The sequence below is a fragment of the Peromyscus californicus genome, unplaced genomic scaffold, assembly GCF_007827085.1.
Source record: "Peromyscus californicus insignis strain IS unplaced genomic scaffold, ASM782708v3 Scaffold_20__1_contigs__length_68692818, whole genome shotgun sequence".
Classification (NCBI taxonomy): domain Eukaryota; kingdom Metazoa; phylum Chordata; class Mammalia; order Rodentia; family Cricetidae; genus Peromyscus; species Peromyscus californicus.
In genome coordinates, this window is record NW_026294503.1 from 67,324,153 (window position 1) to 67,352,148 (window position 27,996).

The 27,996-nt window shown below is 47.0% G+C and overlaps 2 protein-coding genes across 48 annotated transcripts in view; one reads left to right on the plus strand and one right to left on the minus strand.

Annotated features, from left to right (window-relative positions):
* Pcbp2 (poly(rC) binding protein 2) overlaps positions 1-9,343 on the plus strand; it is a 29,021-nt gene extending 19,678 nt beyond the window's left edge. For 19 of the 39 annotated variants that reach the window (XM_052749114.1, XM_052749110.1, XM_052749121.1 and 16 more), the window contains 3 exons: positions 117-172; positions 725-894; positions 4,064-4,749. In XM_052749114.1, coding sequence (XP_052605074.1) covers positions 117-172; positions 725-894; positions 4,064-4,415 — 578 coding nt within the window. In that variant the 3' untranslated portion in view covers positions 4,416-4,749. Of the gene's footprint in view, positions 1-116; positions 173-724; positions 895-4,063; positions 4,750-8,936 lie in introns of those variants that run through there. The other 20 variants (XM_052749137.1, XM_052749140.1, XM_052749138.1 and 17 more) reach the window with 3 other exon arrangements.
* Positions 9,344-9,970: 627 nt separating this feature from the next.
* On the minus strand, positions 9,971-27,995 carry Map3k12 (mitogen-activated protein kinase kinase kinase 12). 9 transcript variants are annotated; one of them, XM_052749100.1, is made up of 16 exons: positions 27,107-27,220; positions 20,315-20,403; positions 19,552-19,637; positions 15,611-16,089; positions 14,998-15,181; positions 14,625-14,816; positions 14,241-14,399; positions 13,970-14,128; positions 13,221-13,329; positions 12,910-13,019; positions 12,698-12,814; positions 12,475-12,612; positions 11,731-12,355; positions 11,487-11,557; positions 11,133-11,406; positions 9,971-10,733 (listed from the first exon to the last, which is right to left on the minus strand). In XM_052749100.1, the coding sequence occupies exons 4-16, from the start codon at positions 16,053-16,055 to the stop codon at positions 10,638-10,640; spliced, it is 2,679 nt and encodes an 892-aa protein (XP_052605060.1). In that variant the 5' UTR covers positions 16,056-16,089; positions 19,552-19,637; positions 20,315-20,403; positions 27,107-27,220; the 3' UTR covers positions 9,971-10,637. The 9 variants fall into 9 exon arrangements, with proteins under 9 accessions (XP_052605060.1, XP_052605061.1, XP_052605058.1 ...); XM_052749101.1 differs by lacking the exon at positions 27,107-27,220 and adding an exon at positions 21,046-21,162; XM_052749098.1 differs by lacking the exon at positions 27,107-27,220 and adding an exon at positions 21,005-21,118.
* Position 27,996: the final 1 nt, after the last annotated feature.

The window sequence follows — 27,996 nt, forward strand, 5'->3', positions numbered from 1 at the left end:
TGAAACCCAACAGCCAATGCTGTGTTTCCAGTTTATTTCCTTCTGTTAGTTTAATGTGCAAATCACTGATTCTGAATTCTGTGCATTAAACTTTCTTGCTCTTTTCTGTCTTTTAGCAGGTTTGGATGCATCTGCTCAAACTACTTCTCATGAACTCACCATTCCAAACGATGTAAGTATGAAGTATGTTAGAATTCTGAGGAAATCCTTGCTAGAGAGAATTGATAGAATTAACTGTTACACTTTTCAAACACAGAACCTCCTACTATCCTGTAGAAATTATTTGCCTTTCTCTTAAAGCATCTAGAGACCTGTTTCCCCCAAAAGAGCATCCAACTTAACCGTGCTTTGGGAGCAGAGATGATGTCGGGATGAATTTTCATGACCCAACACTTTTATTTATTCCTAGCTATCTCGTTAGATTCATTATCAGTATTGTTCTGGTTAATTTTTCTTTGGAGTGGAGGCAGTACTATGGGAATAGAAACAAAAACTAATGGGCTGAGAAATTGGCTTGGAGTTGACCTTGATTTGTAGTTAATCACATGAATGGTTCAGGAATTGAAGTGGGAACCCATAATTGAAGGTTTTGATAGCAGTATATCAGAAGATCACAGAGTGCAATTTAGGTACAAAGTGTAGAAATTGGTTGGTGTGTATGTAGACTTGTGTGTACCTGTTCAACTCTTAATTTGGTGTGCTTTTTTGTTGTTTGTTTCTCAAGTTAATTGGCTGCATAATCGGGCGTCAGGGCGCCAAAATCAATGAGATCCGTCAGATGTCTGGGGCGCAGATCAAAATTGCAAACCCAGTGGAAGGATCTACTGATAGGCAGGTCACCATCACTGGATCTGCTGCCAGCATTAGCCTGGCTCAGTATCTAATCAATGTCAGGTAAGCTAGACCTGTCTTTACCTTCATTAATGTCAACACAGTAGTGAGGGAGGTTGTTGCCATCTAGAAATAAGTGTGGGTTTACTTGAGGTGGATACAGATTGCAAAAGTTACCCGCCCCCCCTTTTTTTTTTCTCTTGAGCTCTGCTTCTGTCTTTAGCAGAGAAAAATAGCCAGATTGGGGTTTTATAGATTGCTTGCTTTTTGCTTTTGATGTTTTGGACAGTGGAAAGGGTGGCAGTATATGTTTTTGCTGAACAGGACAGTGCCCTAGCAATAGCAGATACACTGAAACACAGTTGTATTTATTTTACTCGTTTCACAAATCTTGTAGACAGGTCATTTCAGTTCAAAGCACCTTGAATTTTAGGGATAATGAGACATCTAAATAGCTTCTTGGAGGTAGCTGTTACCATTTACTCTGCAAACATTTCTCAGGTGACAAGTGTGTCCCTTCATTTGTGGGGAAACAAGAAGTGCAGGCTCCAGATACTGCAGGCATATTTTTATCTCCTGTTCCTCACCCCATTCTCATACATCTGCAAGTGACTTCCTAAGGTTTTATCTCCCTATCCGTGGGTACTGTTGCTGCACTTTCAGTTGTAGGGCAATTGTGTGTAGTCAAATGAGCATCCTATTGGGTGTTTGCTTTCCTAGCTCTGCCTCAGTCACATTGTTGATAGCAGTCCATTTGCAAAGGGACTCAGTCTATCTTTTTATGGGAAGAAGGCTTTCTCTGTCTTGTATTTATTCTCTTGCACATTAAAATTAACAATTCTTGAATCTAGTACTTAAGAAAGGAATTCATGAATATGAAGTCTATATTCATGTTATACATGTACCTATGTATTTATACCAACCAGAGTTTTCAACCCTAGTTGAAAACATTGTCAATTCCCCTTGAGCTACTGCAGTTCTTCATATAGAAAGGACTGTATCTAGACATTTTTGTTTTACTACTACACCAAGTTTTTATGTTGAGTAAAATAGTAGTTAATCTTATAGACCCTGTTAGTTAAAGACTTTTGTTTCTAGTTCCTATTGGAGGGAAATTTTATATGGCAGAAACAATGCTCTTGGAATCTAGAAGTTGTTAGCTTCTGCTTGGGGTAAGGTTACCTTGAATGAGATAGTTCAAATTACAACTTTAAATTTGAACTTCCTGACTGGTGTTTTTAATAAATTCATGTCTACATTGTAAGGAAGCAGAACTTCACTACTTGAAGTAACTGCAGAATTGTTTTAAATTAAACTGGTGAGTGAAACTATCTGAACTATGGATTTGGATCAGAACTTTTTTTTTATTAATAAAGCAGAGCTTTATTAACCAATCATAGCAACACATATTCACAGTGCATAGAAAGATATCCCACAGCACTTCCGCTTTTCTGTCTAATCAAAAAGGAAGGTTTCAACTTTAGCATAGTAAAATTACATATAACAAAACAGTTATCAAGCAAAAATTACAATTACAGTATCTAGTCTATTTGTATTTGGCAAAATTAAAGAAAATATTTTTGGATCAGAACTTTTTGTTTTTTTTTTTTTTGGTTTTTTTTTTTTTTTTGTTTTTTTTTCGAGACAGGGTTTCTCTGTGTAGCTTTGGAGACCAGGCTGGCCTCGAACTCACAGAGATCCGCCTGGCTCTGCCTCCCGAGTGCTGGGATTAAAGGCGTGCGCCACCACGGCCCGGCTGGATCAGAACTTTTTAAAGCCTTATCACCAGTGCCAGGATATGTACAAATTTTATTTATTTATTTATTTATTTAACCTTCTCTTCTTGGCTCAGTTTGAATGAAAAAAACCAAACTGATTTTGTTTTCATTATTGGCTCCAAAGCATTTCTGCTGGGCCGGCTGAGCTTTTTTCATAGGGTTCTTTGTCTTTGTGGCTCATTGCTGTGGTAATTCCTTACGGACTGAAATGGCCCTGAACAAGCTAGACAAAATGGAGTTAGGAGGAGTTTCCTGCCCTTGGAAGTGGCCATGCGGGAGTTTGTCTCATCTCAGTAAATATCTGATCCTGGCTTAGATAAGGAGGGGGGGAGCACTGTAGGAATAGCAGTGCATTATTTTTGTTTTTAAACACAAAGGATAGTAGTACTTGAGTTTTTACAACTTTAAAGACTAGGAATGATCATTTAAAATGAGACAACTCCCCACCAGGAAAGTTTCCCTGAGTCTTATCCACATTTGTTTTTAGCATTTTTTTGAAAATGCTACATTCTTTCAGTTTGTCTAGGCAGTGACCTGCTTTGGACTCTGCCTCCTTCCATTGTAATATTTTGGTTCATTTGCTGTGAAGATATAAATAGACTTTAATATTTAATAACTACAGGAAAAAATGCTCTTTTTAGGCATGCATGGTGATTCTTAACAGTAATCCTAGCACTGAGGAGGCTGAGGCAAGAGGCTCTAGTTCCAAGCCAGTCTGAGCTACACAGGAAGACCCTGTTTGAAATTTTTTCAATAGCTACAATGTAACATGTAATGTTTCTTAAGTAATTGTTGAATAATTGATCCTTCATTTAAACTGAAAACTAGTAATTTGGTTGTATGAAATTTTTTTGTTTACAAGGTTAACTCTTTGAAATTACAAGTTTTTTTTTCTTTTACTTTTTCTTTTTTTCTTTCTTTTTTTTTTTTTTTTTTTAATAAAACACTTATAGGGGCTGAACTAAAAGTTCTTTGTGTATGTTAGGTAATTCCCAGCCATCTTGGTCTTCTTTTCTTTTGAAAGAGGATCTTAAAGTTGCCCTTTAAACTCTCTATGTAGCCCAGGCAGGCTGTGGACTTCTGATGGTTTCCCCCAGCCTCCATAGTTAGCTGGGCCACCAGGCCTGGCCTCTTGATTCTGGTTTCTGGGTTGGGTCAGTAGATGACACTTGGAAGTATGTGCTCTATATGATTCCTTTCCTCAGTCTTGCCAGCTGGGTCTTTACCAAAGTAGTTTTAAATAGCAGTGTATGTGGGAGGGAAGGTGATAGACAGATATTTAGAGGGGTGGGCCACAAACTAAAAGAGTTTGTTTAAATTGATATTAGAGTTCCTAGTTGGCAAACAAAGGCACTTACTGATAGAACTGAAGCGGATTTGTCCTGTACTTTGTCCCTATTGTGGTCTTCCCTTCCACCCACCCTTTTTTTTGTTCCTTTTTTCCTCTGTTACAGTTTAGAAAACGCTAAACCCTCCTCCCAGGCAGCCTCCGTCACGATCCCTGATCACCTCAGCATCAACCTCTCTCAACCCTCCACCCCTTCTTCTTCTTCTTCCTCCTCCACCACCACCCCCTCGCTCGCCACAGCGGGGACTTCCGACGCACCCTCCAGCCTCCCCAACCCTCTTCCGACCGCCCCTTGTGTCTCCAGTCTGCTTGGCATGAAACCCATCCCTCTCCTGGCTCTAAATGTTGTGTCTGCTGCTAAGGGTACCGGGGCTTCAGCTACCACCACCACCACCTCTACTGTGCCATGTGTAACTAACAAACTGAAAGGGGAGAAACAGAGATTCTCTCCCTACTGAGTGCATATCTTGGCACCTCCTCAAATGTTGGTTCATTTTGTTTTTCTTTGTTAACATTGATGAGAACCAAACTATTGTGAGCTTGTGACCATTTTCTTTTTACTACTTTGGGGGATGACTGGGTGGGGGTGGGGATGGGTAATTCTTGTTTAGGTTTAGGTCTTTACAGCTCAGTGCCTGTTTCAGAGTCTGACCTGTTGATTGAAATCTTTATCTAGAGCCACAGTTCTTTCTCTCTCTCATTCTGTTATACTTTTTTGTAGCTTTATTCTGCCTTGCAATATATAAACAATGTGTTAGGCTCTGTGTTGATGAATAAAAGCTTCTCCGTTAAGCCTTTCTTTTTTTTTTTAACCTTTAAATTACTTAATGGTTAAGCTGTCAGCTGGCCTTCTTGGCCAGATCTGTGTCTCTAGTTATAATAAAGTTGCCACAGTAAGAACCGTAGCTCACCGTGTGATGTGACGGGAGAAGGGGTGTGGGGACTTGTGATCTGTGCCTTGTAGGCTTGGATGGCTGTACAGCCTACTTGGGCCTTTTTGTATCCCACATGAATTTTGTAACCCTTTGTCCATATTCCCAAATAGAAGGAAGGTCCTTCAGTAGTTTCAGTACTGATGAGTCTTCATGATTACCCAGAAGCTTTTAGTCTAGCACAGCTTTCTTTATATTAACACCAGTCAGGAACAAGGGTGTCCTTGTCTAGCTCTTTTCCCCTGGTGAGAGTGGTTATTTCACAGGCAGACATAGAATTGACTTCTGTACCCATAATAATGGGCAATGGTCAGTGTCAAAAGTTAGGTAACTTTTGTCTATTTCTTTAATGGGTTCATTAAATATCCTTCTGTGATATTAGGAAGGACTAATAGATCTGAGTGTGTTGAATCAACTACTAATTGATTGGGCAAGTTTGCTTATCTTCTATTTCCGGCCTACCCTTCTCTCTCACTAGCAACACTATCACGAGTGAGGGGTAATATGCTTAGATTTGAATGATAAAACTGTTCTGTATCAGGAAAGAAAAAAGAAGCCCCAAGAGAATATAAACTTTATGACGTGGGTGATTAGCTGTGCTGTGCTTTTACACAGTGGTGTGCTTAGTTCCTGATGTTTACCTTTTTCTTTTTTACTGGGGCTTGATCCCAGGACCTTGTATGGTGGGGTTTACCAGAGGTAAATCCCAACCATTTGTTTTTTGTTTTGTTTTTTAATCAAAATGAGCTACAGGTCTTTTCCACAAAAGAGAGAAATGATGTGCTAGGGCTGAGGATTCCAGCTTAGGCAGTGGTAAGATATTTGCTGCACCCTACCACTAAAGAACAAAAGGGAAGAGAAATGTATTTCATATAGTGAAATCATATTTGATTTTTTCCCAGTCAACCAAGGTTCATATCTTCACTGGTGGCAGTGGCGATTTTAGATATATTTTTTTTCCCTTGATGGCCTTTCCCAACATCCTTAGAGTGAAATTGAACAACATCAACATCATCAGAAAGACATTGCTGCTCGTGCTTATTACATTACCTTTCAGTCTCTAGTGTTATTGTGGCTGCTTTATTCCAGATTGGCCTTACACATTTGTGTTCACCATACCCAGATCTGGGTCTGGATGTTAGCTATGTCCTATGTTGTGTGGTTCAACTCTTTCTATAGTTGAAATTTACCATGCTGATAATTGTCTCCATTGGGATTTTATTTTATTTTATTTTTATTTTTATTTTTTTTTTGGTTTTTCGAGACAGGGTTTCTCTGTGTAGCTTTGCGCCTTTCCTGGAACTCACTTGGTAGCCCAGGCTGGCCTCGAACTCACAGAGATCCGCCTGGCTCTGCCTCCCGAGTGCTGGGATTAAAGGCGTGCGCCACCACCGCCCGGCGGGATTTTATTTTTAACTTGATCTTGTCTGTTGGAAGGCCTCTTTTTGAGACAGGGTTTCTCTCTGTAACAGCCCCTGGCTGGCCTGGAACTAGCTCACACTCTGTAGATCAGGCTGGCCTTGAACTCACAGACATCCGCCTGCATCTGAGTGCTGGGATTAAAGGCATGTGCCACCACCACTGGACTGGAAGGCCCTTTAATCTAACAAATATCTCTGATAAAGAATTGCTGGGAAGGAATCCAGATGTTCAAGGGGCTTGACTACCATGAGTTAGATGTGTTTGTGTTCAGATTTCCCTTCTGTGCCTCATTCACTGCATCTTGCCCTTTAAAGTCTTGCTTAGGCTTTAGAGTGAATATTGGACAGTTCTTAAGCTGTTTATATGGCCACAGTGCTGCCACCATATATGGTAGGGTTTTTTTTTGTTGTTGCTGTTTAAGATACTAGACTTAAACTAACCACTTCCTTTGAACCTTTGTTTCTACTGAGTACTATCATTCAGAGTTTATTGTTTTACTTGTTTGTGTGAGTGTTTTGTGTGTGTATGCCTGTGCACCATGTTTGTGCAGGGCCCTCGGAGGTGTGAAAATGTCATATTCCATGAAACTGGTGTCACAGACATTTGTGGACCAAATCCACGTTCCCTGCAAGAGTAGCAAGCACTTCTACCCGTGGGCCGTCTCGAGTCCCTACAGCTCGTTGTTTACCTTACCCTAGGGTCATCCTATTTTGAGATTGTCAAGAATCTGTGTGTGTGTGTGTCTGTATCTGTGTGTCTGTGTGTGTCTGTCTGTCGGTCTGTCTGTCTTTGTGTCCGTCCATTGGTCCTTGTGGTGTGCGCAGGTGCATGTGTACCATAGTGGGCAGGTGCAGGTTATTGTCTTCCACCCTGTTTCAGATGATATTGTTGATTCTTGCTAAGAGCTGCCTTTCCAGCTTCTAGGGATTCTTTCTTGCTTCTCATCTGTAGGTGTGCTGGGACTACATAGAGATGCACTGGACTGTCTGCTGTGTCTGTTTTAACATGGCTGCAGAGGCCAGGGGCATTAAAGTCAGGTCTTTATGCTTGTATGACAAACGCTGTATCCACTGAGCCATCTCCACAGCCCATGTGTTCCTGTTTTGTGTGTGTACATCATGTGAATGCATGTGGACATGTGCAGGTATATGGAGGCCAAAACATGTTTGTTTTCCTCATTCTCCAACTTATGTTTTGAGATGAGATCTTTGACTGAACCTGGCTCACTGATTTGGCTAGACTGTCTACCTAGAGAGCATCACAGATGTGTCCTCCTCTAACTCCACAGCACTGGTATTACAGGTGTGCACTGCCACTTCTGGCATTTGTTTTCATGGGAGCTAGGTTCTCACTGCTTGATCAGGGAACACACTTGGCCATCTCTAGCCCCTTTCTTTTTACTTTTTCAAGACGGGGTTTCTCTGTGTAGTTTTGGTGCCTGGCTGATCTTGCTCTGTGGACCAGGCTGGCCTCGAACTCCACAGAGATCCGCCTGGCTCTGCCTCCTGAGCGCTGGGATTAAAGGCGTGTGCCACCGCCACTCTGCTCTTTTTTTCAAAGAATGCAATATTCCCCTTCATGCTGAATTTTCACCTATGAGCGCACTAAGCAGGCCTGACTCTAGCTTCAGAGATCTCACATTGTAATGTTTAGGCATATTCGGGGTAGTAAAGTAGACAGAGAAATCATTTCTCACTTTAAAGAAAACATAATCTAAAGGATGACCTTTCTGATTTCTGGGAAAACCCCTCCCTCCCTCTATGATATTCGTATGTTAGTGCACACAGTGTTACTCAAACACCACAAGTGGATGTCAGTGAGCTCCTTTTAAAAGAAGTGAAGCTTATGATGTGGAACTGACACTAAACCATTAGTTATCTTCAAAATGAGGTATTTTGCTACCTACCTAATTTCAGTGAAGTGTACTGTGGATGCCTTTCCCTCAAAGTTTAATTGGTCCCAGGACCTCAGATGACCCATTTATGACAGAAGTATAAAGGCTCTGAGCTCGGTATGGTTACAAGGAGGATTTGGCACAGAGTAAGAAGGCTTTGGGTTTTGAAGAGTGAGCTAAAGAACTGAAGCCTGCTGCCTGTTTTCTTGTTCATTTTTGTACTGAAATGTGAGCTTTAAAACAATAATTGAATTCTTCACTGCAGTTTCTATAGTTGGTTCCTCCCTTTAACATCCGTTAATATTTAAAATTACTTTGTAATTCCTTCACATTGATAGAGCTACATAGGCTGTAAACACATGATAGTATTAACTTTCTGAAGGCTGGTGTTCTCCCCAGACTTGTATTTGTATCTGAAGGAGCTAAGGGAAACAATAAAGCAGCAGCTTGTCCTCCCAACAAGTGTTGTGACCTCACAATGGTGAATGGTGTATCTCTAGAAACACTTCAGTTTCCAAAGTATAAAACATGAAGAGACAGTGTCACCAGCATGACATGCTTTGTTAAACCTCTCCTGAGAATGCTTCAGGAAGCTTGGTTGTACTGGTATTACACACCCACACCCACATAACAGATTATAATACTAGTTAATTTAGAAACCTTGAAATGCCCTGCTAGTAAACTTCCGGTGTAACTGGGTAAACTGACTTACTCTTGTTTCTGTTTTACAGGCTTTCCTCGGAGACAGGTGGCATGGGGAGCAGCTAGAACAGTGCAGATTCATCCATAATCCCTTTCTGCTGTTCACCACCACCCATGATCCATCTGTGTAGTTTCTGAACAGTCAGCGATTCCAGGTTTTAAATAGTTTGTAAATTTTCAGTTTCTACACACTTTATCATCCACTCATGATTTTTTAATTAAAAGCGTTTTAATTCCTTTCTCTGTTCAGCAGTTACGCTGAGATATCCATATTTAGTTTTATAAGCTTCTCCCCTTTTTTCCATTTTTTTGGGTTTTTTTTTGGCTCATGAATTTTTGTTTGTCATGGAAATGTAAGAGTGGAATATTAATACATTTCAGTTTAGTTCTGTAATGTCAGGAATTTTTCAAAAAAAAAATTAAAAGATGGACTGGAGCTTTTTCTTTGTGAATAGAAACTGGATGCCACAGTGACTTATGTGGGTGTTATTCCTGTCTTGATGTTATTTTTATACCTTTAAACCTTCACATAGCCCTGGTTGGGTTTCAATAGAATTAAGATATTTTCTTCTGTTTTACCACTCCATATTTTTTTCTGTTGTTTTGCTTTTTTAATTGCCCTTGATCTTTCCCCGCCATGATTTTGGGTGGCCTTTAGAAAATTTGTTCGTGAAGAATGGCAATTACACCGCACTAGGATTGTAGAGCAACAGATGTGTCTATGGAGCTGGGTCAGGAAGATGTGTGTACATGTATTTTACACACACATACACACACATATATCTGGTGATAGTAAGTTTGGGAGTGACTGCCCCTTATTCTCTAGCTCATACTTTAATCTTATGTTCTAGTGACTGTTTACTGATAGTCTTTTCCCTGGATGTTTTGAAACCCATTGATATTCTCGTCCTGAAATAATTTAGAAAAGTTAACTTAGAAACTTGGAGTTTGACATGTTTAGAAAAAGTAGAAAGTAACCTGTCCAAATCCCTCAAACTCTTAAAACCAAGGTTGTGAACCGTGTATTCCACTCCATTCATTCACCAAGAAAACCCTCGACAGCTGGGCCTGCATGGAGTGGTTATATTTCAAGGTTGTTCACAGGGGTTACAATATGACAGTCCCCACCCCTACCAGGCACCAGGATAACAGTAGGGACTTAAACAGCACCCCAGTTCTCCAGCTCTTCAGCCTGAGCCATCACATGCTATCAGTCTTCTAACTTGCCTCTGGGCCCTAAGCCAGGGCTTGGGCAGAAAGACAGAGGAACAAAGAAATGGGTTACATTGCCACCTGAGAAACCTCAGAGGGGAGGACCCAGCCCCAGTTTCCCTCCTCTCAAGTGCAAAATGTGTAAACAGTAAACGGAAAATAAAAGTGCAGTCTTAAGTGGATCCTCTCCTGCCCCCCAGTGTTCAGGGGTAGACAGTGCAGAGACAAGCCTGGCTTTTCTATTGCCTAGTTGCTTGCTGAACATAAGGAATGGGGTGAAGCAAGAAGGGACCAATTTCCTTTCCTCATAGCTCTAGGGTAGTACTTGGAATCATTTGTTTCCACAGCTGCCAGTGCCCCTAGAACTTATTCGGTAATTGGTCGGGGGGGGGGGGGGGGGGTCCTTCACTCTCAAGCCTGACTTAAGGCTAAGAAAGCCCCATCTATCTGTTGATTATGTGGCGCATATATATTATTTATATAAATATTTCTCTATGTACAAGGAATAAGAGTGTCTTTCATGGAGGAAGGAAGGCTGGGGGCCGCAAGGCATCAATGCTGTTGGAGTTGTCCAATTCAGTGCTGTCACAGTCTGAGTCCTCAGGATTGAGGCCCTGTGAGGAAGAGTAGAAATGCAGTGAGGTGAGGGAGCTCAGCATCTCAGCATTACAGATTCCTTCAGGGCCCCTCAGTGGGGTGCTTTTTATCAGGTCATGCTCCAAGGCACTACTATCCAGACAGGCTCTTTTGAGATACTTTGCTGACAGGAGTTCATAGCTGCCTTAAAGTTGAACATCAGGTACAATGTTGGATGCTCTGGAACTGTAGGCCTCAAATTCCATTTCCATGGATATCTCTTTTCATTGCTATGGAAGAAACTGGCTTTGAAACTTGAGTGGCTTGAAGGCTAAATACTAAATGTGTCTTGCAAGCCTGTCTTCCTAACAGATTTTCAAATGACTGAGTATTTGTTCCCAGTTTGTGTCAGTGTCTGGCAGCTTTGCTTCACTCACCTGCTCCCCTCTAAGTAGATCCTGGTGTTGCATGGGCAAGGAGCTGGTTTCAGGGTCAGGACCCACCTCTGAAGCAGGTGGGTCCAGTGGGATCTCTGAGCCCTGGGAGCACATGTCATCAGACCTTTCATCTGGCCGCTCATCAGTGTTGGTACTGCCAACTTCTGGTGTGCCACTGGGGGAAGGCTCACTAGCTGTACCTTCCTCCACGTCTGATGGGTTCTCTGAGCTGAAGGTAGATAGTGACTGACGCATGTTCGGGCCCTGAGGCCACCTAAACGTTGAGGCATGGTTACAGCTTGTGTGGTCCTTTACAGTTCCCAAAGCAAAAGATGCCATTATCCCACCACTTACCTCTGACTTGGGGGCAGCTCTACTTCACTATCAACCTCTCCTTCCTCCTCTTCAGATGAGATACCACGTTTCTACAGTAGAGATGGGTGTGTGTATGTGTGTGTGTGTAAACCAGTCAAAAATGGCAAGAAGTCATTAAGAATTGGGGAGGGGTTCATGGTTGGGTGGGTTATAGCACTCAGACCCCCTAGGGAGATTAAGGAGAAGGGGAAAGGAGAGAGGACCCCCCACCCCCATACTTTACCTGACTCCGAGTCACAGCAGCCCTGTACAGCAGTGCAGCTGGGGTCAAATGCTGGGACCCAGCCCGACTTCCTCCCCGGCCTGCAGTCCCTTCCCTTCCAGTTCCCAGCAGCCCCGCGCCTTCACCAGGTCCTACTGGTGGAGGTGGTTCCCCTTTGGCCCCCCCAGGTGAATCTGGGCTGGTGGAACCAGGAGCTGATCCCTCACTTGGAGGAGTATCGCCCTGGGGTGGAGGAGGTGAGCCAGGATCCCGAACTCCCCCAGTGGCCCCTCGGCCTCTGGCTCCCAATGCTGCTGATAGTAGATCCGGGGAGGACGATGACATCTTTCGCAGTAGAAGGTCATGGTGGAGTCCACGGAGAGCAGGGGGGCAGGCCTCCCAAGCTGAAGGGCCCACTCCCAGGCCTCCTGGGCTTCCTAGTCCTCCAGGCTCATGGGGTGGTAATGCTGCTCGAAGCCCAGGCAGGTCTCCACAGCTGCCCTTGGCACTGGCCTTTCGGTGACGGGTCTTGCCACGACGACTCCTTCCTGGTGAGGGGGGGCCCTTAGGACACCCAGGAAGCCCTACCCCACTTAGGGCTGCATCTAGTTTAGGTAGCAAAGACTCTGTCTTGAGAATATCTGGCCTGGTAGGGGAGGGAAAGTACAAGGTTGAGATGAGTGTTACAAACCGTCCCCCACTAAAGACACATGTCTTGCCAGTGTCCCTCCTGCTATAGGCAGGCCTCAGCCCTCGGAACCCCACCTTTTGCTGTGGGGTGACAGTTTCTGTGGCACATTCCTTTTCTTGATGAGCTTCTCCATGGTGTTTCCGTGTAGGAGGCCGCGGGAAGGGTGTGACTTCAGGAGACCCGGGCACCTCCTTTCTAAAGCCTGCTCTCGCCTAAAAATCGGGACACTTTGTTGGGTCTCCCAAGTTGGGTAGCTTCATGACAAGCAGGGATGTAGTGTTGAAGGGAGTTAGTTACCTGAGCAGTTCCCGCTCTTTGAGTTCTAGCTGCAGCATGAGGGCGTTCAGTTCCATGTACAGGTTGTTGGCTCTCTCCAGCTTCCGTTCATAGTGCTCCCTGATGTCCAGGGCATGTCTGAAAGAACAGATGGTTTTCGCACTTTGAACTGGGTTCACCTGCTGCCGGATGGACCCTGCTGTTTAGAGGCTCCCTCCTGAGTGGGCACACACCTGAGCTCCTCCCTTCTCCGCATCACCAGCTCCTCCTCCAGGCGGTGCAGACAGGTCCCTTCTGACTTTATCTTTTCAAAGTGCAGTTTTACTTCTTCCCGCCACTCTGCCTAGGGATGGAGAGACATGGGGTGAGCACCATGTCCCCGTCACCTCACAGACCTGTGCTCTTGGAAGGTTGCCTGTGCCACTGTTAGGAGTTGGAGTAAGAGGGAATGGGATACATCTATTCAGTCAACATTTTCTGGCCTCATCAAAGGCTCTGCCATGTCTAAGGGTCAAGGATTCATTGTTTTCCACCCACAGCACACCTGGGACTTAAAGTAAGTCTCCTGGGGTGTGGAGAGCACGTCAGCTGAGGCAATGTCCAGGTGCAGCAAGATCTGTCGGAATGATGGACGGTTTCGTGGTTTGCTGTTCCTATAAGGAATGGAGTTGGTAAAATTTCAGGGGTGGAGAGGGATTAGAAAGGAACTAAAGCTCCTTTCCCAGTGAGTCATGTCACCACCTGTCAACATCAAAATACTACCTAAGGGAACTATTTGACCTAATATTTTCTGTATGCCCAAATAAAACCTTTTGATGACAGAGGGTGGTGGCATACATCTTTAATTCTGGTCTATATAGCAACTTCCAGACCAGCAAGTATGCACCTCCAAAAATAAGCCCACAAGTTTTAAATTATCCCATCAAAGCAAACATTTTGGGAATGGCACTGGCAGTTCAGTCTTCCTTGCTATCCCAAGCTAGTTCTGCTCAGTGATGATGCCTTTCTGCTTTGCAGCAACCTGGTATAATAGATACTGTTCATATTTTATCAGCTAGGAAACAAGGTTCAAAGAGGACACCATGATGCAACTCTTTGAATCTGAGGTTTCGTGTTTGTCCATGGATCCTGTTCTCACTTGTAGTTCCCTTGGAACACATCCTGGATCCTGGACCTTGGAGACACTGGGGAGCTTTTGCAGTGGGTTTCAAGCCTAGATATCTGGGTTCTTTGTAGGTGCTGGCTTTCCTTCAGTTGCTAGCTCCTTGAGTTTGTCAGCCAGGCCATCCTTACCAGCACTGGCGAAGCAGAATTTTAAAGCCATCTGGGCAGCTGGAGGGCACAGGCAGGTGGAGACTGTTGCTTCCTACACCCCAGATGATGGCTGAGGAATCTACGTCTTTGTAGGGAATTTCGCCAGTCAGTAGTTCCCATAGCACCACCCCAAAGGACCTGAGGACAAAAGAGGACATCATTTGGGAGGGTTCCCACCAGAGGTCCTGGTTGCTGCAGACCTGTATGACCTCTGTCATAAAAGTCCTAAAAGTACCACCCAGGTGCTTACCAGATGTCGACCTTCTCAGACACAGGCTCATTGCGTATCACCTCAGGGGCCATCCAGGCCACTGTCCCTGCAAAGGACATCTTGGTGCTCTTGTCACTCAGCTCCTTGGAAGTGCCAAAATCTGATATCTTCACCACATCGTCATATGTGATTAGCATGCTGGTAAAGAATGCAGTCAGCCAGGATCCATACCCCTCCACACCCCACTTCACTGCTGTCATTGTCTTTAGGATACTGTTGGGGATACCTCATGTTGAGAGGCTCACCACAGCCCTCCAAAGGACTGTCAGATGGACTTAGGGTGGGACCTAAAAATGCAGGGATGTGCTCCTCACTGCCACGGGTAGGTCACCTGCATGCACATCAGCTTGCTTGCCTACTCACTTGGGAGATTTAAGGTCTCTGTGGATGATCTTGTGCAGGTGCAGGTAATTCATGCCACCAGCAATGCCCATGGACCAGTCAACCAGCAAGGAAGGGGTGACAGGACGGCCAGCTCTAAGCACCTCGTATAGCTGGCCTTGGGCGCAGAATTCCATAAGGATGCAGTAGCAGGGAGCCTGTGTGCAAACACCCCTGGGGGCCAGAAAGGGGTAAAGCCTTTGATTAGTTTAACATCTACCTTAACGTACCTGGGACCTACATTCCCACCCAGACCATTGGGGGTCTCCTTTGAGAAAGAATGGGAGATCTATTCCCAGGTGAGTGGAGTCCTGGGGCTTAGCATGGTGTTCCCAGCCCCTGCCCTGGACCTCACTTGAAAGTGATGATGTTGGGGTGCTTCAGCTTTCGCAGATGCTTGATGTCGGTTTCCTTGAGGTCTCGAACCTTCTTCACAGCTACTTCCTCCCCATGGAAGCGTCCCAGGAAAACAGCACCCTGAGCCCCTGAGCCTACCCACTGCAGGTCCAGGATTTCCTCAAAGGGGACTTCCCAAAGGTCTGTAGGTAGGAGGCATAGTGCCACAGGTTCAGAAAGGTCTGCACTGAAGGCCCTGTGAGACACTCAAGGGTTGGGTGGATATGTCAGTGATGAGACAATGTAGGCCAGAAAGGAAATAATTGGGGTGGCCTTGTAGGAAGCTGGGTGGACCTAGGGGTGTAGCTCATTTGTAGAGCTAGCATGTTTTGTAAAACCTAAATTCCTGGGTTCAATTTCTCAGCACTGTGGGAGAAAATAATGTACTGAGGATTCAGCTGTGCAGTAAAGCACTTGTCTAGCATGTAGTGTTCGTTTAATCACAGCACTGGAAAAAAATGGGAAGGGAAATAAAGCTGGTTAGGTGGGTAGGGGAGAAGGTAAGGGTGGTTGGTAAGTTTGGTAGTTCTGTTGAAGGAAATAGAGGGTGTTCCTACAGGGATCTGGCCTACCTTCCTGCTGTTGCTTATGTTCTGTGGAGTAGGCTTTGCCAATCATTGTCCAGACAGGGCGCAGGCAGCCAAAGAGACCTTCCAGGAAGCCACTGCCACTCTGGCACTGCAGTCGTACCTCATCGGCCCGAACTCTGGATGCTCGACTCTCCGGTGACCCAGTGGCTCCCCCTGGCCCACCGGTGTCCGGCTCATGTAGCTGCAGGACACTATTGGCAAAAGGCTCTGGGGGAGGCTCTCCACCTGGGGAGGGGCTGGGTCCTCCCCCGCCCTGCCCACCCAGAGGCACAACATCTCGAAGTACACATTGGGTAGGTGTTAGGTCCTTCTCAGGGGTGCAGTCTGAAGTGTCTGGATCCAGCTTTCGCATGGAAGCCTCACTTAGAGTAGACACAAAACCCCCAAAGGAAGGGGAGGGTGTTCGGGTCTCATGGAGGCAAGCCATGGCCTCTGGAGCCAGGTGTGCTGAGCAGCGGGCCCTGTGGGGAATTAAGGAGGGAGGGGCCATCAGCCACAGTCACTGCAAAGAGCTCACAGTACCTAGCTGGAGTTGGTCTGAGTGTCACTCAGTACCCTATGGGAAACCTGATTCAGCTGAGCTTCCTCTTGGTATCTATTAGTGATGCAAGCAATACTCTGGTATACAAGTAATATACTTGAGTATCATCAGGCAAAGAGAAGTAATAAACCCACTCAGGTGCTGGTTAAAGAAATGGTTCAGTAGGAAAAAATATTTGCTGTGCAAGCCTGGAGACCTAAGATAAATCACTGAATTCCTCAGTGGAAGGAGACAACTCCCAAAAGTTGACCTGGCTTCCACTTTAAGTATTAAACTCAAGTACAAAGGCTACAGTAATAGAATATAAAGATCTCAGCATGTGCAAGGTACTAGACCCAGCTCACTACTGTGAGAAAAGGTGGTGGTGGTGGTGGTGGAATCCAGGTTTCATCATACAAAATTTAACTATGTACTTGAATCCCTGGGGTTCATGCCCAGCATGGCAAAATCAAAAACAAAAGCAAGGGTTGGAGAGATGGCTCAGCAGTTAAGAACACGTGCTGGTTTTTTTTTTTTTTTTTTTGGTTTTTTTCAAGACAGGGTTTCTCTGTGTAGCTTTGCGCCTTTCCTGGGACTCACTTGGTAGCCCAGGCTGGCCTCGAACTCACAGAGATCTGCCTGCCTCTGCCTCCCGAGTGCTGGGATTAAAGGCGTGCACCACCACCGCCCGGCGGTGCTGGTCTTATAGAGGACCTGCCTTTCGTTCTTAGAACCTACTCCATGGCTCACAATCATCTGAAATTCCAGTTCCAGGGGATCCAACACCCTCTTGTGGCCTCTCTAGTCATTCACTGTACATACATGGTGCACTCACATATATGCACACACTACATCAATACAATAATTAAAATTAATGAAAAAAACGGGCCTGGTGTGGTGGTGCACACCTTTATCCCAGCACTGGGGAGGTGAGGCTGGTGGGTCTGAGCACCCGGTTTGTACAGTGAGACCTTGCCTAAAGCAGCTGCTTTAAGGGTTCCTCTTTGTTGTGTGACTGCTGTCATTAACCCCTGCAGCACCCATTCTTGTCAGCTGAGGTTCAGTCACACATGTCCTATGAGTCACTTTTTTTCCCACTGCTTTTGGATACAGTGTCTCTCAATGTAGGTCTGGCTGTCCTGGAACTTACAGAGATATGCCCACCTCTGTCTCCCTAGTGTTAAGATTAAAGGTGTGCACTACTAAAACCAGCCTGGGTATCAGACACTTTTACCTGGATCTCAATCTCAGAACACACCTAGACCTCCCTCATGTTGAATCATACATGGTACTAGCGGGCTTTTCCACTCAGACACTCAGATAATGTTCCTGGGCTTCCCCAGTTAAAAGTCACTGAAGCCTTCTCAGGAACAGTCAATTCAGGACTTACATCTGGGCCCTTCTCTCTTCTCTGCGTATGTGATCATGTCCAGAACCATAACCACAGAGCTGTGCTATCCCCTCATCATAGTTGGCAAAAGGGGCCGGGGCTTATCCAATGGGGTTGGTGTGAAGCTCTGACCATCAGCTTTATTCTCCTGAGGTCTCCCTTCATCTTCTGCTTTCTGGAGGTCAAAAGAGGACTCATCTCTTTTTTTCTTTTCCTTATCATCCCACTCCTAGCTCCCCAAACCAAGATTCAGCTTTCCAGGCAATAGAAATATGTCCCAGTTCATAGCTGTGTGCTATTTAAAGATCACTATTAAAATGACAAGTCTAGGCCAGGTGATGGCGCACACCTTTAGTCTCAGCACTTGGGAGGCAGAGGCAGGTGGATCTCTGTGAGTTCAAGGCCAGCCTGGCCTACAGAGTGAGTTCCACGACAGCCAGGGCTGCACAGAGAAATCCTGTCTCAAAAAAGCAAACAAACAAATGTATTGAGGATGTGACTTAGTGTGGTAGAGTGCTTGCCTATATGCAAAAGACTCTGGATTGCATAACCCTGGGCATGGTACACAGGCCTGGAACTCTAGTACTTGGTGGGTAGAGGCAATAGATCAGACATTCAAGGTCATCCTTGGCTAAGTAGTGAATCTGAGGCCAGCCTAAGCTACATAAGACTCTGTCTCCAAAAATAAATAACCACAAATCCAGCTGGGCCTAGTAGTACATACCCCATATTCCAGCAGTTGAGAGGCAGAGGCAACAGGATCCTGAACTTGAAGCCAACATGGGCGACACTAGAGCCTACCTCAGAGAAAGAAAGAAACAAACCAAAAAATGCCATATAAATAGGCACAGGTCCTGGGTCTGGTCCCTAGCTGGCACTATGAAAGCAATAGCAACAAACTCTAAAGTTTACATTTGATTCAGGCAAATTATAGCTGAGTGCCAATTTCCCCAGAAAGAGCGGACTAGTCAGCATTCAGGCACAGCAAACTCTCCCAACTCTTCAGACTTAACTTCAGAACTTGACATCAAGAGTCATACTATTCTCCCAGCCCCATGTTTTGTTGGGTACCAAAGGATAAGATATGGTGTTTCCTGATAATGATCCCTGTGAGGCAAGTCCTTCTTCAGCCCCTGAAGTCATCTGGGAATGAACTACAGTGTGTAGGGGATGCTGTGGAGGTTTATGCTCAGAGCATGATGTAGAAATAAAGGACATTTGGGAAACTGACAATCTCAGCTCGCTTAATACCATTTGCAGCCCTTTTTCTTGAAGACTGTCACTGTGTATGGGATAGGTTCAGGATCTGCATAGGTAACAAGCACTTCCGTTTATCCTGTGACTAGCACATCTGAAAATCCTACCTACTGGGCTGGGCTCAGTGGTTAAGAGTTGCTAGTCGCTCTTGCAGAGGATCTGGGTTCAATTCCCACATCCACATGGTGGCTCACAACCATCTGTAACCCCAGTTCCAGGGAATCCAACAGGCACCCACATAGTGAACAGCCATGTATGTAGGTAAAACATTCATACACATGAAGTACAATAAATGCAAAAATAAAATTTTAAATTAAATATTACACATTATCATTCTGTTTTCTCTAGTCCTGTCACTGCTTTAGCTGAAGCTTCACTAGCTGTCACAACCTGGCCTAGGACAAATGCCTCTTAAGGTCTCTTAATTTTCCATTCAGCTTCTGAAAGATCCAAAACATAAAACTCACCAGCCCTCTTTGCTTCAGATCCCTTGTGGTTCCCTTAAGAGGATAGCTAGGCCACCCTGGGCACCAAGCTATATCAAGGTTCTGAATTAGGATGTCCACAATGTGAGCCTTTCCAAAGGTTATTCTGTATGTCAGCCTTTAGTATAAATGTACTGCTGCCATGAACCCTGAATACAATGTAACACTGTAAGGAAGGAGGGCTGGGGAATACAGCTGGAGTGCATGCACAGCAAGGAAGAGGCCGAGTCCAGTCTCCAACAGCACATAAACTGGGCATAACAACACATACCAGTAGTCCTAGCATGGAATGGAGGTGACAGGGTCAGAGGTTCAAGGTCATCTCTGGCTTCACAGTGAGTTTCAGGCCAGCTTGGGCTACAGAGTGAAACTTTGTCTTAAACCAACAGCTGGGCATGGTGGCATACTCCTTTAATGCCAGCACTTGGGAGGCAGAGGCGGGCAGTTATCTGTGATTTTGAGGCCAGCCTGGTCTACAAACTGAGTTCCAGGGCAGCCAGGACTGTTACACAGAGAAACCTTCTGTCTGGAAAAACAAAACCCAAAACAAAAGCAAACAAACAAAACCCCCCATAAACTATAGGGATATTGTGATTGATTATTAGCATAAGACCAGCACAATATTGGATATGTCAACATGCAGTCTTAGGGTATGGAGGGCTCACCACACCACCCTTTCCTTCCCTCTAGCCCTCTTTTACTGAGACTACAAATGCAGCTAGTGGGAAAGGAAGGACCTTTTCTTTGATGGTACAGCCACTGATAAGGTGCTCGTGCTACTGTAAATTAACTCGAATTCAGGCTCCTATTAGCAAACCTAATTAAACTCTGTGGGTCACAAAAAAATGTGACAATGGGTATTGGTTGGGAAGGGGATAAGTGGATGTGGGGGGAAATGTGACCAGGGTTATGGGGAATATGAGTGATCAAATACATTATATACAAATATTAAAATGTCATAATGAAACCCATTATTATGTATAATTAATATATGCCAAGGGGCTGGAGAGATGGCTGGGGTTAAGAGTGCTTACTGTTGTTGTAGACGATTGACGTTCCGTTCCCAGCATCCACATGGTGGCTCACAACCCCCTGTAACTCCAGTTCCAGGGGATCCAAGGCCCTGCACACGCGAAGTGCCATAAGCTCATGCAGGCTCCCACACACACATTAAAAAATATGAAATTAAGAAACTAAAAATTATACAAATACAGTTGGCATTATTAGCCCTACAAAAGCACAGATGCAGATGCATTAACCTATTGGTGGTGCCACAGCCACCAAGGTTACCCCTAGGTGTGCTGTTTATCCCTTCTTGTCATCCAAGACTCACTTCTACCGTCAGTCAGTCTTCGGTGAAGTACCAACCCTGTCTGGTTAATGCCCTTCTAAGTGGACAGGCCCTGAGCTTCCAGGTGGCTCGGAGCCACCTGAGTTGGAAACACTGCTCTACCCACCCAGGGCCGCACATGCCCCGTGCATCTCTCAGTTCCCTGAATCCTCAGAACAGCCTAGCAAATAAGGCATTATTGGTCCTCTTATGGTCTAGAGAAAACCGAGGTCAAGAAATCAGGAACCACAGCCTCTGAATTGCCAACACATCCCACGAAATCCGCGGCTTCGAGAGCGAAGGTGTCTATGATAACGTAAATTAACAACACAGACCAGCCTGCCAACACAGGAGAATTTCCTGCAAACGACCCCAAGGCTTCCGCCTCCCTCACCGCGGCCTCAAGGCTGGGGCGCTCGCACGCTCTCGGCCCACCTGCTGGACCGCCCGGCCACCACGGCCGCACGGCCGCAGGCGGAGTGGAAGGGGTTACGGCCACAGCTCCCTCCCCTGCCGACCTCCTTCCCGACAGTCACGTGGTGCGGGGCTGGGGGCGCGGCTGTGGGAGGGGTCCAGGAGGGGAGAAGAGAGCAGAGCCGGCGGGGGGAGGGCTGGGCGCTGCGGCGTAACCATGACGACTGGGCCCGTGAAGTCACCGGGACAAGATTAGCCTAGGGTCACGTGAACGCGAGGCGGGGGCGGGGCTCCACCGGAGCCCGCCTCTGACCTGGGCGGGCTCAGGCGTGGAGGCTCTCCCTGTAGGCTGCCCGCAGGCAGGTGCGGACCCCGCGGAGGGTCCCGCCCGGGTCCCCGAGGCCCACCTTCCTCCGACCCCCGCATGCCAGATACTTGGGCTGGGCATCTGGTGGAGGGAAAGGGAACGGGCGGGAGGACTCGCAGGGTTGCCTGGGGTGCAGTACCACACAGAAGTTAAGAAATGGAGATGGGGACTGGGTGAAGAGACTGGACAACCAGCGCCAAACCTGGAGGATGGCCTGAAAAGATGGTTCTGAAAAACAGAGAACCCTGGGAAGATGGAGACGAAAGGGAATGAAAAACACAGACCACCTTTCCCTTTCCTAGTTTGTTTCCTATCTAGAAGCTGAGTTTTAGGTATCAAACCACACACCATCAGGTTTTTAAAATGGTTTTGGCATCATCCGGCCTGCAAACCAGGTACAGTCATCCTCAGAACCAGTTTGCAGTTCTTCCTCCCTCGGATCGCACAGGCAGCCCCAGAGGGCCCTGTGGTATCCAGGGCCAGCAGCTGGGGAGAGCCGAGAATCCATATTCCACCTGCTCGCCTTTCAGGGCAGTGGGAACAGCTGGGAAAGCAGGAGATGAGACCCAGGGAAAGGTAGGGCATTTAGCCATGCTCTGGGTGCTCTACCACCCCTCAGGCTAATGACAGCTCTTCTAGACTGACCTGAAAGAACACAGGGAGAGTTGAGGGTCCCCAGGGAGCCATGGTAAACTGGAGAGTCCTCTTTCCCAGCAAATGTCCCCCTTTCTGCTTCCTTTATTCCTGCCCACCAGCTGAGTCTCACGGTCCCCCCAGCTGGGTCTTGGCGCCGGAGCTTTGGGGGTGGTAGACTAGAAGCCCCAAGCCCAGACATTCGGTCACCCTGGGGGAGGGGACCTGTCTCCCTGGCCATCAATTATGCAGTGCCTGGGGGGGCACAGAGGAGGGGTTTCTGTCAGTCACTGTAAACCACAGGACCAAAGGTGGACTGTGCATGTGTTCAGTTCATTCAGGGCTCCACAGGAAGGCTCTAGAGTTGGGACCTGGAAGTTGCCTTCACTGATTCCTCATTCTTCCTAGGCTTTCCTGCATGAGGAGACTGTAAGGCTGTGGTCAGTGAACTCTAGTTCTTTCTAGCTCCCTCCTGCTCTAACAGCAGAATCCAGTGGCTTGTCTGGTGGCCAGTCCTGGAGATTCTGCTCAGAGGTGTGGCCATCTGTCTCTGCCTTGAGTTCTCACACTGAACTCTCTCTTCCTGCCTGACCCTCATTTTCCTCGGAAGCTGAGAGGTTACACTTTTGAGGAGAGGAGCTGCAGAGGGAAGGCTTTGAGACCCTTGAAGGATGGATGTTTTTGATGGAGTGCAGCTGTGCCTCTGCTCGGCCTACAGTTTACTTTTCCTTTTGACAGGACCCACGGCCCCTACCTCAGAGTCCTTCCAAGATGGAAAGGATTCCCACTCTTTTAGGATCCTTGAAAAGGGAGATGCCTTTTGAGAACTGGGGGATCACAGACCCTCAGGTTCTTGCCAGTCAGGCCCTGAGGCCCCCTTTTATCATCCTTTTGCTGGTAAGGTAGGAAGTGAAGGGTCTGGCTTCAGTAGGGAAAGAGTAATTTGTGGATTTAGAGGGAAAAGAGTCACTGTAACAGCCTTGCCCTGGGCCCTTGAAGGTTGAGTCTCACAGATTCCTACCTGGCGTTAAGGGCTGAGGAGGGTAGGAAGAGGAGGTAGGGGGACAGTGAGCCATGCCTACCACTTTCCTGGCTCTACTGTCTTCCACCTAGCTAAACACCAGGTCTGTCTTTGTGGATTCCAGGGAGGCCAGCTCTCCTCTCCAACCAGAAAAAACTTGGTCTCGGATCTTCTGCTACCCCAGGACCAATGATGATTTCAGGTTTCAGTGGCCACATGACAGTGGCCATTCTGGAGGCTCCAGACCTGCTGTCTTGCATCTGCAAACTTCAGGGAAGGCCTGGAGCCCTGCACCTCATCCTTATCCTCTAGCTGGTTCCCGCTGGGGTCTGCTCAACTAAGTAGTGATCTCTCTCCTGATCGGCCTTGCTCAGGAAGATCACAGAAGCAGGAGCAGCATGGCATGGGTCACAGGGTCCCCTACAGTGAGTCAGGCCTGAAAGAAGCTGCATGTGATGATATATAGCACCAAGGCTGAATTTGCATTTTTAAAATATCTGAAAGGAACTATGTGAGCTGTAAACTCAGAGGCTAAGACCAACCTAAGCTACACAATGAGACCCTGTCTTAAAAAAAGGTGACAGGTGAAAGTATGGATATTTCAACTTTTTTCTTTTTTAAAAAAGGCAAGGTCTCATATAGCCCAAGCTGGACTTGAATTCCTGTCTCTCCCAAGTGCTGAGATTATAGGCATGCATCAGCACACATAGTATATCACTCTTCTTTTGGCTTATCTATATTATTTCAGTAATAATTTTGAGTTTTCTTAATATAAAACGTGATGGTTTTGTTTTTACATGGTTTTTTTTTTAATTTATTTATTTTTATTTTATGTGAATTGGTGTTTTGTCTGCATGTATGTCTGTGTGAGGGTTCTCTGGAACTGGAGTTACAGACAGTTGTGAGCTGCTATGTGGGTGCTGGGAATTGAACCCAGGTCCTCTGGAAGAGCAGTCAATGCTCTTAACCGCTGAGCCATCTCTCCAGCCCCTTACATGGTTTTTTAAATTGCAAAAAAGAAATAAAACTTGTGTAATGCCTATCCATCGCTGTCCCCGGCCTAGGCATGGGGGACTCACAGGCCTCAGGGACAGCAGAGGTTGGGATGCCATTTCTGCTTCTGATCGACTGGGTGACCTACAGTGTGAGATCTGCTAACAAAGCTGTTTCTGTATCTAAGGGGCAGTGGCACCCATGTCAGTCTTACAAGGTGTGTGGGTAAGACACAGGCCAGTTGTTGTTGTTGTTTTCTGAGAGAGAGAGAGAGGCTCTCACTATGTAGCCCTGGCTAGCCTGGAGCTCTCTGTGTAGACCAGGCTATTCATAAACTTAGAGATCTGCCAACCTCTGCATCCTGAGTCCTAGGATTAACGGTGTTTGCGTTCATGCTGTACTTGGCCTCAAACTCTCAATCTTCCTTGCACTATTGATTATTTGGCTCATTGATTACTGAAATGTGCCACCAAGACTGGCCAACTGGTCTTGAATACCTAACTCATTGCAGTCTCCTCATACCTAAAGCTGAGATGATGATAAAGTAACTTAATGATGCTATACGAATTACTGAGGTAACTAAAAGTTCTTGGCCCAGTACCTGGTACACAGGATGCTCTCTATAAACAGCAGTCATGATGTTTCACACAAAGTACCAAGAAAAATTTTTTCTTATGTCACCCAGACTAGCCTTGAACTTGCTATGTAGTTAAATATGACTATGAACTCCTGATACTCCTGCCTCTGCTACCCCAGTGTAAGATAAGAGACGTGAACCACCACATCAAGCTTTATACAGCGACAGGCACCAAACCCAGGGCTCTGTTCATGGCTTCTTGCATGCATGTTTGTTAGGCACTGTACCAACTGAGCCACACCCTCAGACAAAGTTGTTTTTTCTTTTTAGTTTTTTGAGACAGACTCTATATGTAGCCCCGGCTGCCCTGAAACTTGCTATGTAGACCAGGCTGGTTTTGAACTGACCAAGATCCACTTGTCTCCACCTGCCTCCACTGTGCTGAGATTAAAGGCTTGCACCAGCCACTATACTTGCTTCTTGCTTCCTTTACCTCCTCAAAATGAGAGGCAATACTGAGACACAGGGAGAAAGGGAGGTGGAGAAAAGGAGCTGAAAAAAAAATAGCACAAGAAAACGCAGCCTGCCAGGCCTCCTGGCACAGGCCTCAAAGGTCCAGCTATTTAGGAGGCCTAGGCAGGAGGATTTAAAGTTCAAGCCCTGCCTGGGCAACTTAGTGGTACTGTGTCTCAAAATAAAATTTGTAAAAAAAGAAGTTGAAGCTGGGCGGTGGTGGCGCACGCCTTTGATCCCAGCACTTGGGAGGCAGAGGCAGGTGGATCTCTGTGAGTTCGAGGCCAGCCTGGGCTACAGAGTAAGTTCTAGGAAAGGTGCAAAGCTACAAGAGAAACCCTGTCTCGAAAAACCAAAAATAAATAAAATAAATAAAAAAAAAAAAAGTTGATGATGTAGTTTGGTGGTAGAGAGCTTGCCCAGTATAAGGCCCTGGGATCAATTCCTAATACCATAAATAAATAAAACGAAGAGCAGGGGTTCTTCCCTGGAGCTCCTCAGAACAGTGTTGCCATTCTCCTAATGCACACATGACCAGGCTTTCTCGGGGCAAGTGGACAGACTCTCCTAAAGCCACCATGTCCTCTGCTGGCATCCTGTCAACAGATTACTTGCACCCATTCAAGGACTCCCAGAAAAGCTGCACCCCCAATTCTCTTACTCTTTAGGCATGGACAGGAAAGAAGCAGAAGTGGATGCTAGAATTTAGGGTCCTCTATCACCTTACCACTACCCCTCCCCCGGAATCTCAGAGCAGTAACTGCCATTTAGAGGGTTTTCGATATTGTGAAGACGTCTAGGAAATCCTGACCCACACCTTCCACCTCTGTCCACCAATGATGGGGGATTTCATGAGTGTTGGACCTTGGGGTCTTCCTGAAGCCAACAGTTGGCTGTGGCTTAGCTTGAGGCCCAGATCCATTCCTCTCCTTAAATGTGAGACAAGAGGGGGCAGGGCTCTTGAACCTGGAAACTCCAGTGTCTGGACAGCAAGACCCAGAGGGCACTTGGGCTCTTTCTTTCCCAAATGCTTGCTGCTGGTGAGCTTGGGTGACCCTTTGGCTGGAAATCAAAGCTCCCAGAACCACGGAGGCAACCCGGAGGACTGGAAGAGAGGAGGTTTAGAGTGAGACACCCACTGTGGGTGCGGGGCCTGTGGTGTGTGAGACCTCATGTGCATGCTCTCCTGGTTGAAAGCCAAGAGGCAACGAACAGAGAGCGGCAAGGCTCCTCCCTCCACTCCTACCACTGCCCATGGAGCCCACCATCAGCCAAAGCCTTGACTATCAAGGTTGTAAGCCAAGGAGTTTGGTGAGTGTGTGAGAAAAGGGAGGGGTTTTCTGAAGCGCCTGACCTGGGAAATGGGTTAGGGAAGCCAGAGGAGAGAGGGCTGGAGAGAGAGAAAGCCACATACTAATGGGGGAAGGGTGCAACAGCTGGATGATAGGGAATGCCACAGCTGGAGATTATAGGCATTACAGATGGAGGGGAGAGGAACCCCGCCAGGGCATGCAGGAATAGGTGCAGCCTAATTTTCAGGTGGAGCCTGATAGGTGCAGGTGTGGGGGAGGGGGGCAGTGGGTACATTAGGCCTTGCCCTTCCTTCCCTTCCCTGGAGAGGGCCACAACTCTCCCTTCTCCTCTCTTGGTCTTGAGGGTGAGGAGAAAAGAGGACGCGCTCTTGCCCGCTGTCCTTTAGTCTTTCCCTGGCCACCTGCACCCCCACATAATCCACCACAGCTCTGGAGGCTTTTGGTCTCCAAGCTTGGCCGCCGCATCCCTCAGCTTCGCCCCGCTCCTTCCTATCTCCAGGCGTCGGGTCCAGGTCCCCAGTTCCTCCATCCCACGTCCTCAGCATCCTCGAGTCACCTCCTCCCCCACCACGGAAAAATTGTATCCCGACCCTCCCTCCACACCAGGATCCCAGGACCCGAACCCATTTCTGCCCCCCACCCCCACAACTCGCCCAGGCTCTCACCTCGGGGGCTCCGCGGCCGCAGCACAAAAGGCGGCGCTGCTGCAGCTCCGCTCCGGATGCTGCTCCCGCCTCCTCCTCCTCCTTCCCTCCTCCCCCCGTTGCCCTCCACCGGACCCGGGGCGCTGTCACCGGCGACGCTCGTGCGGAGCTCAGGTGCACCGGTGTCAGCCCCAGCTTTGGGCCCCCACCCCCTACGCTAAGCCCCGTCCCCACTCGACTTGAACTCCCGCTCCTTCCAAGGCCCCCGCCCCTGGCCCCCCGGGACGGACACGCCCTGAGCGGAGGATGCTGCGCTGGAGCCGCCGGCCTCTTAAAGGAGCCCGCGGCTGCCATCCGGCGCGCTCCAGCTCGTTCCTGGCTCGCCCAGGCTCTGCCTCCTTCGTGGAGGTGTCCTACGGCAGCCCCACTTTGGGCCTCATGCGGATTCTGTAGGAGCCCCTGTGACCTGTCTACAGACTCTTTTCTATACCCCGAGAGGGCAGCTCCTCAGATCGCACACACGCTCTGGCGTTGGCCCCTTCTCATACCAGTCTCGCCAGCTGGTCTTCTCGTCACTGCTCCAGTTTCACCCAATTGGAATCCACCCTGTCGGAGGTCCTTTCCCACTTCAGAGCTCCTGGGTGACCCCTCGCTATCATTCCAGGATTCCTCTACCTCCACCCTCATTCCCTTCTTGGCAAGACATCGCTTCCCAGACCCATTCTTAAAACACTCTTTGAATCACGTTTTTCGGGGTGTCTCTTTCTTCCTCTGTCCAAGGTCACAAGATCTCCCCTACATCCTTCACTCTGGTGGTGTCAAGACGTTGGGGATCCGAAAGAACTTGTTCAGGCCTGCGGGCATTTTAGTTCGTCAATTACTCTCGTGCTTTGTTTTCGTTTTCAGTCGAG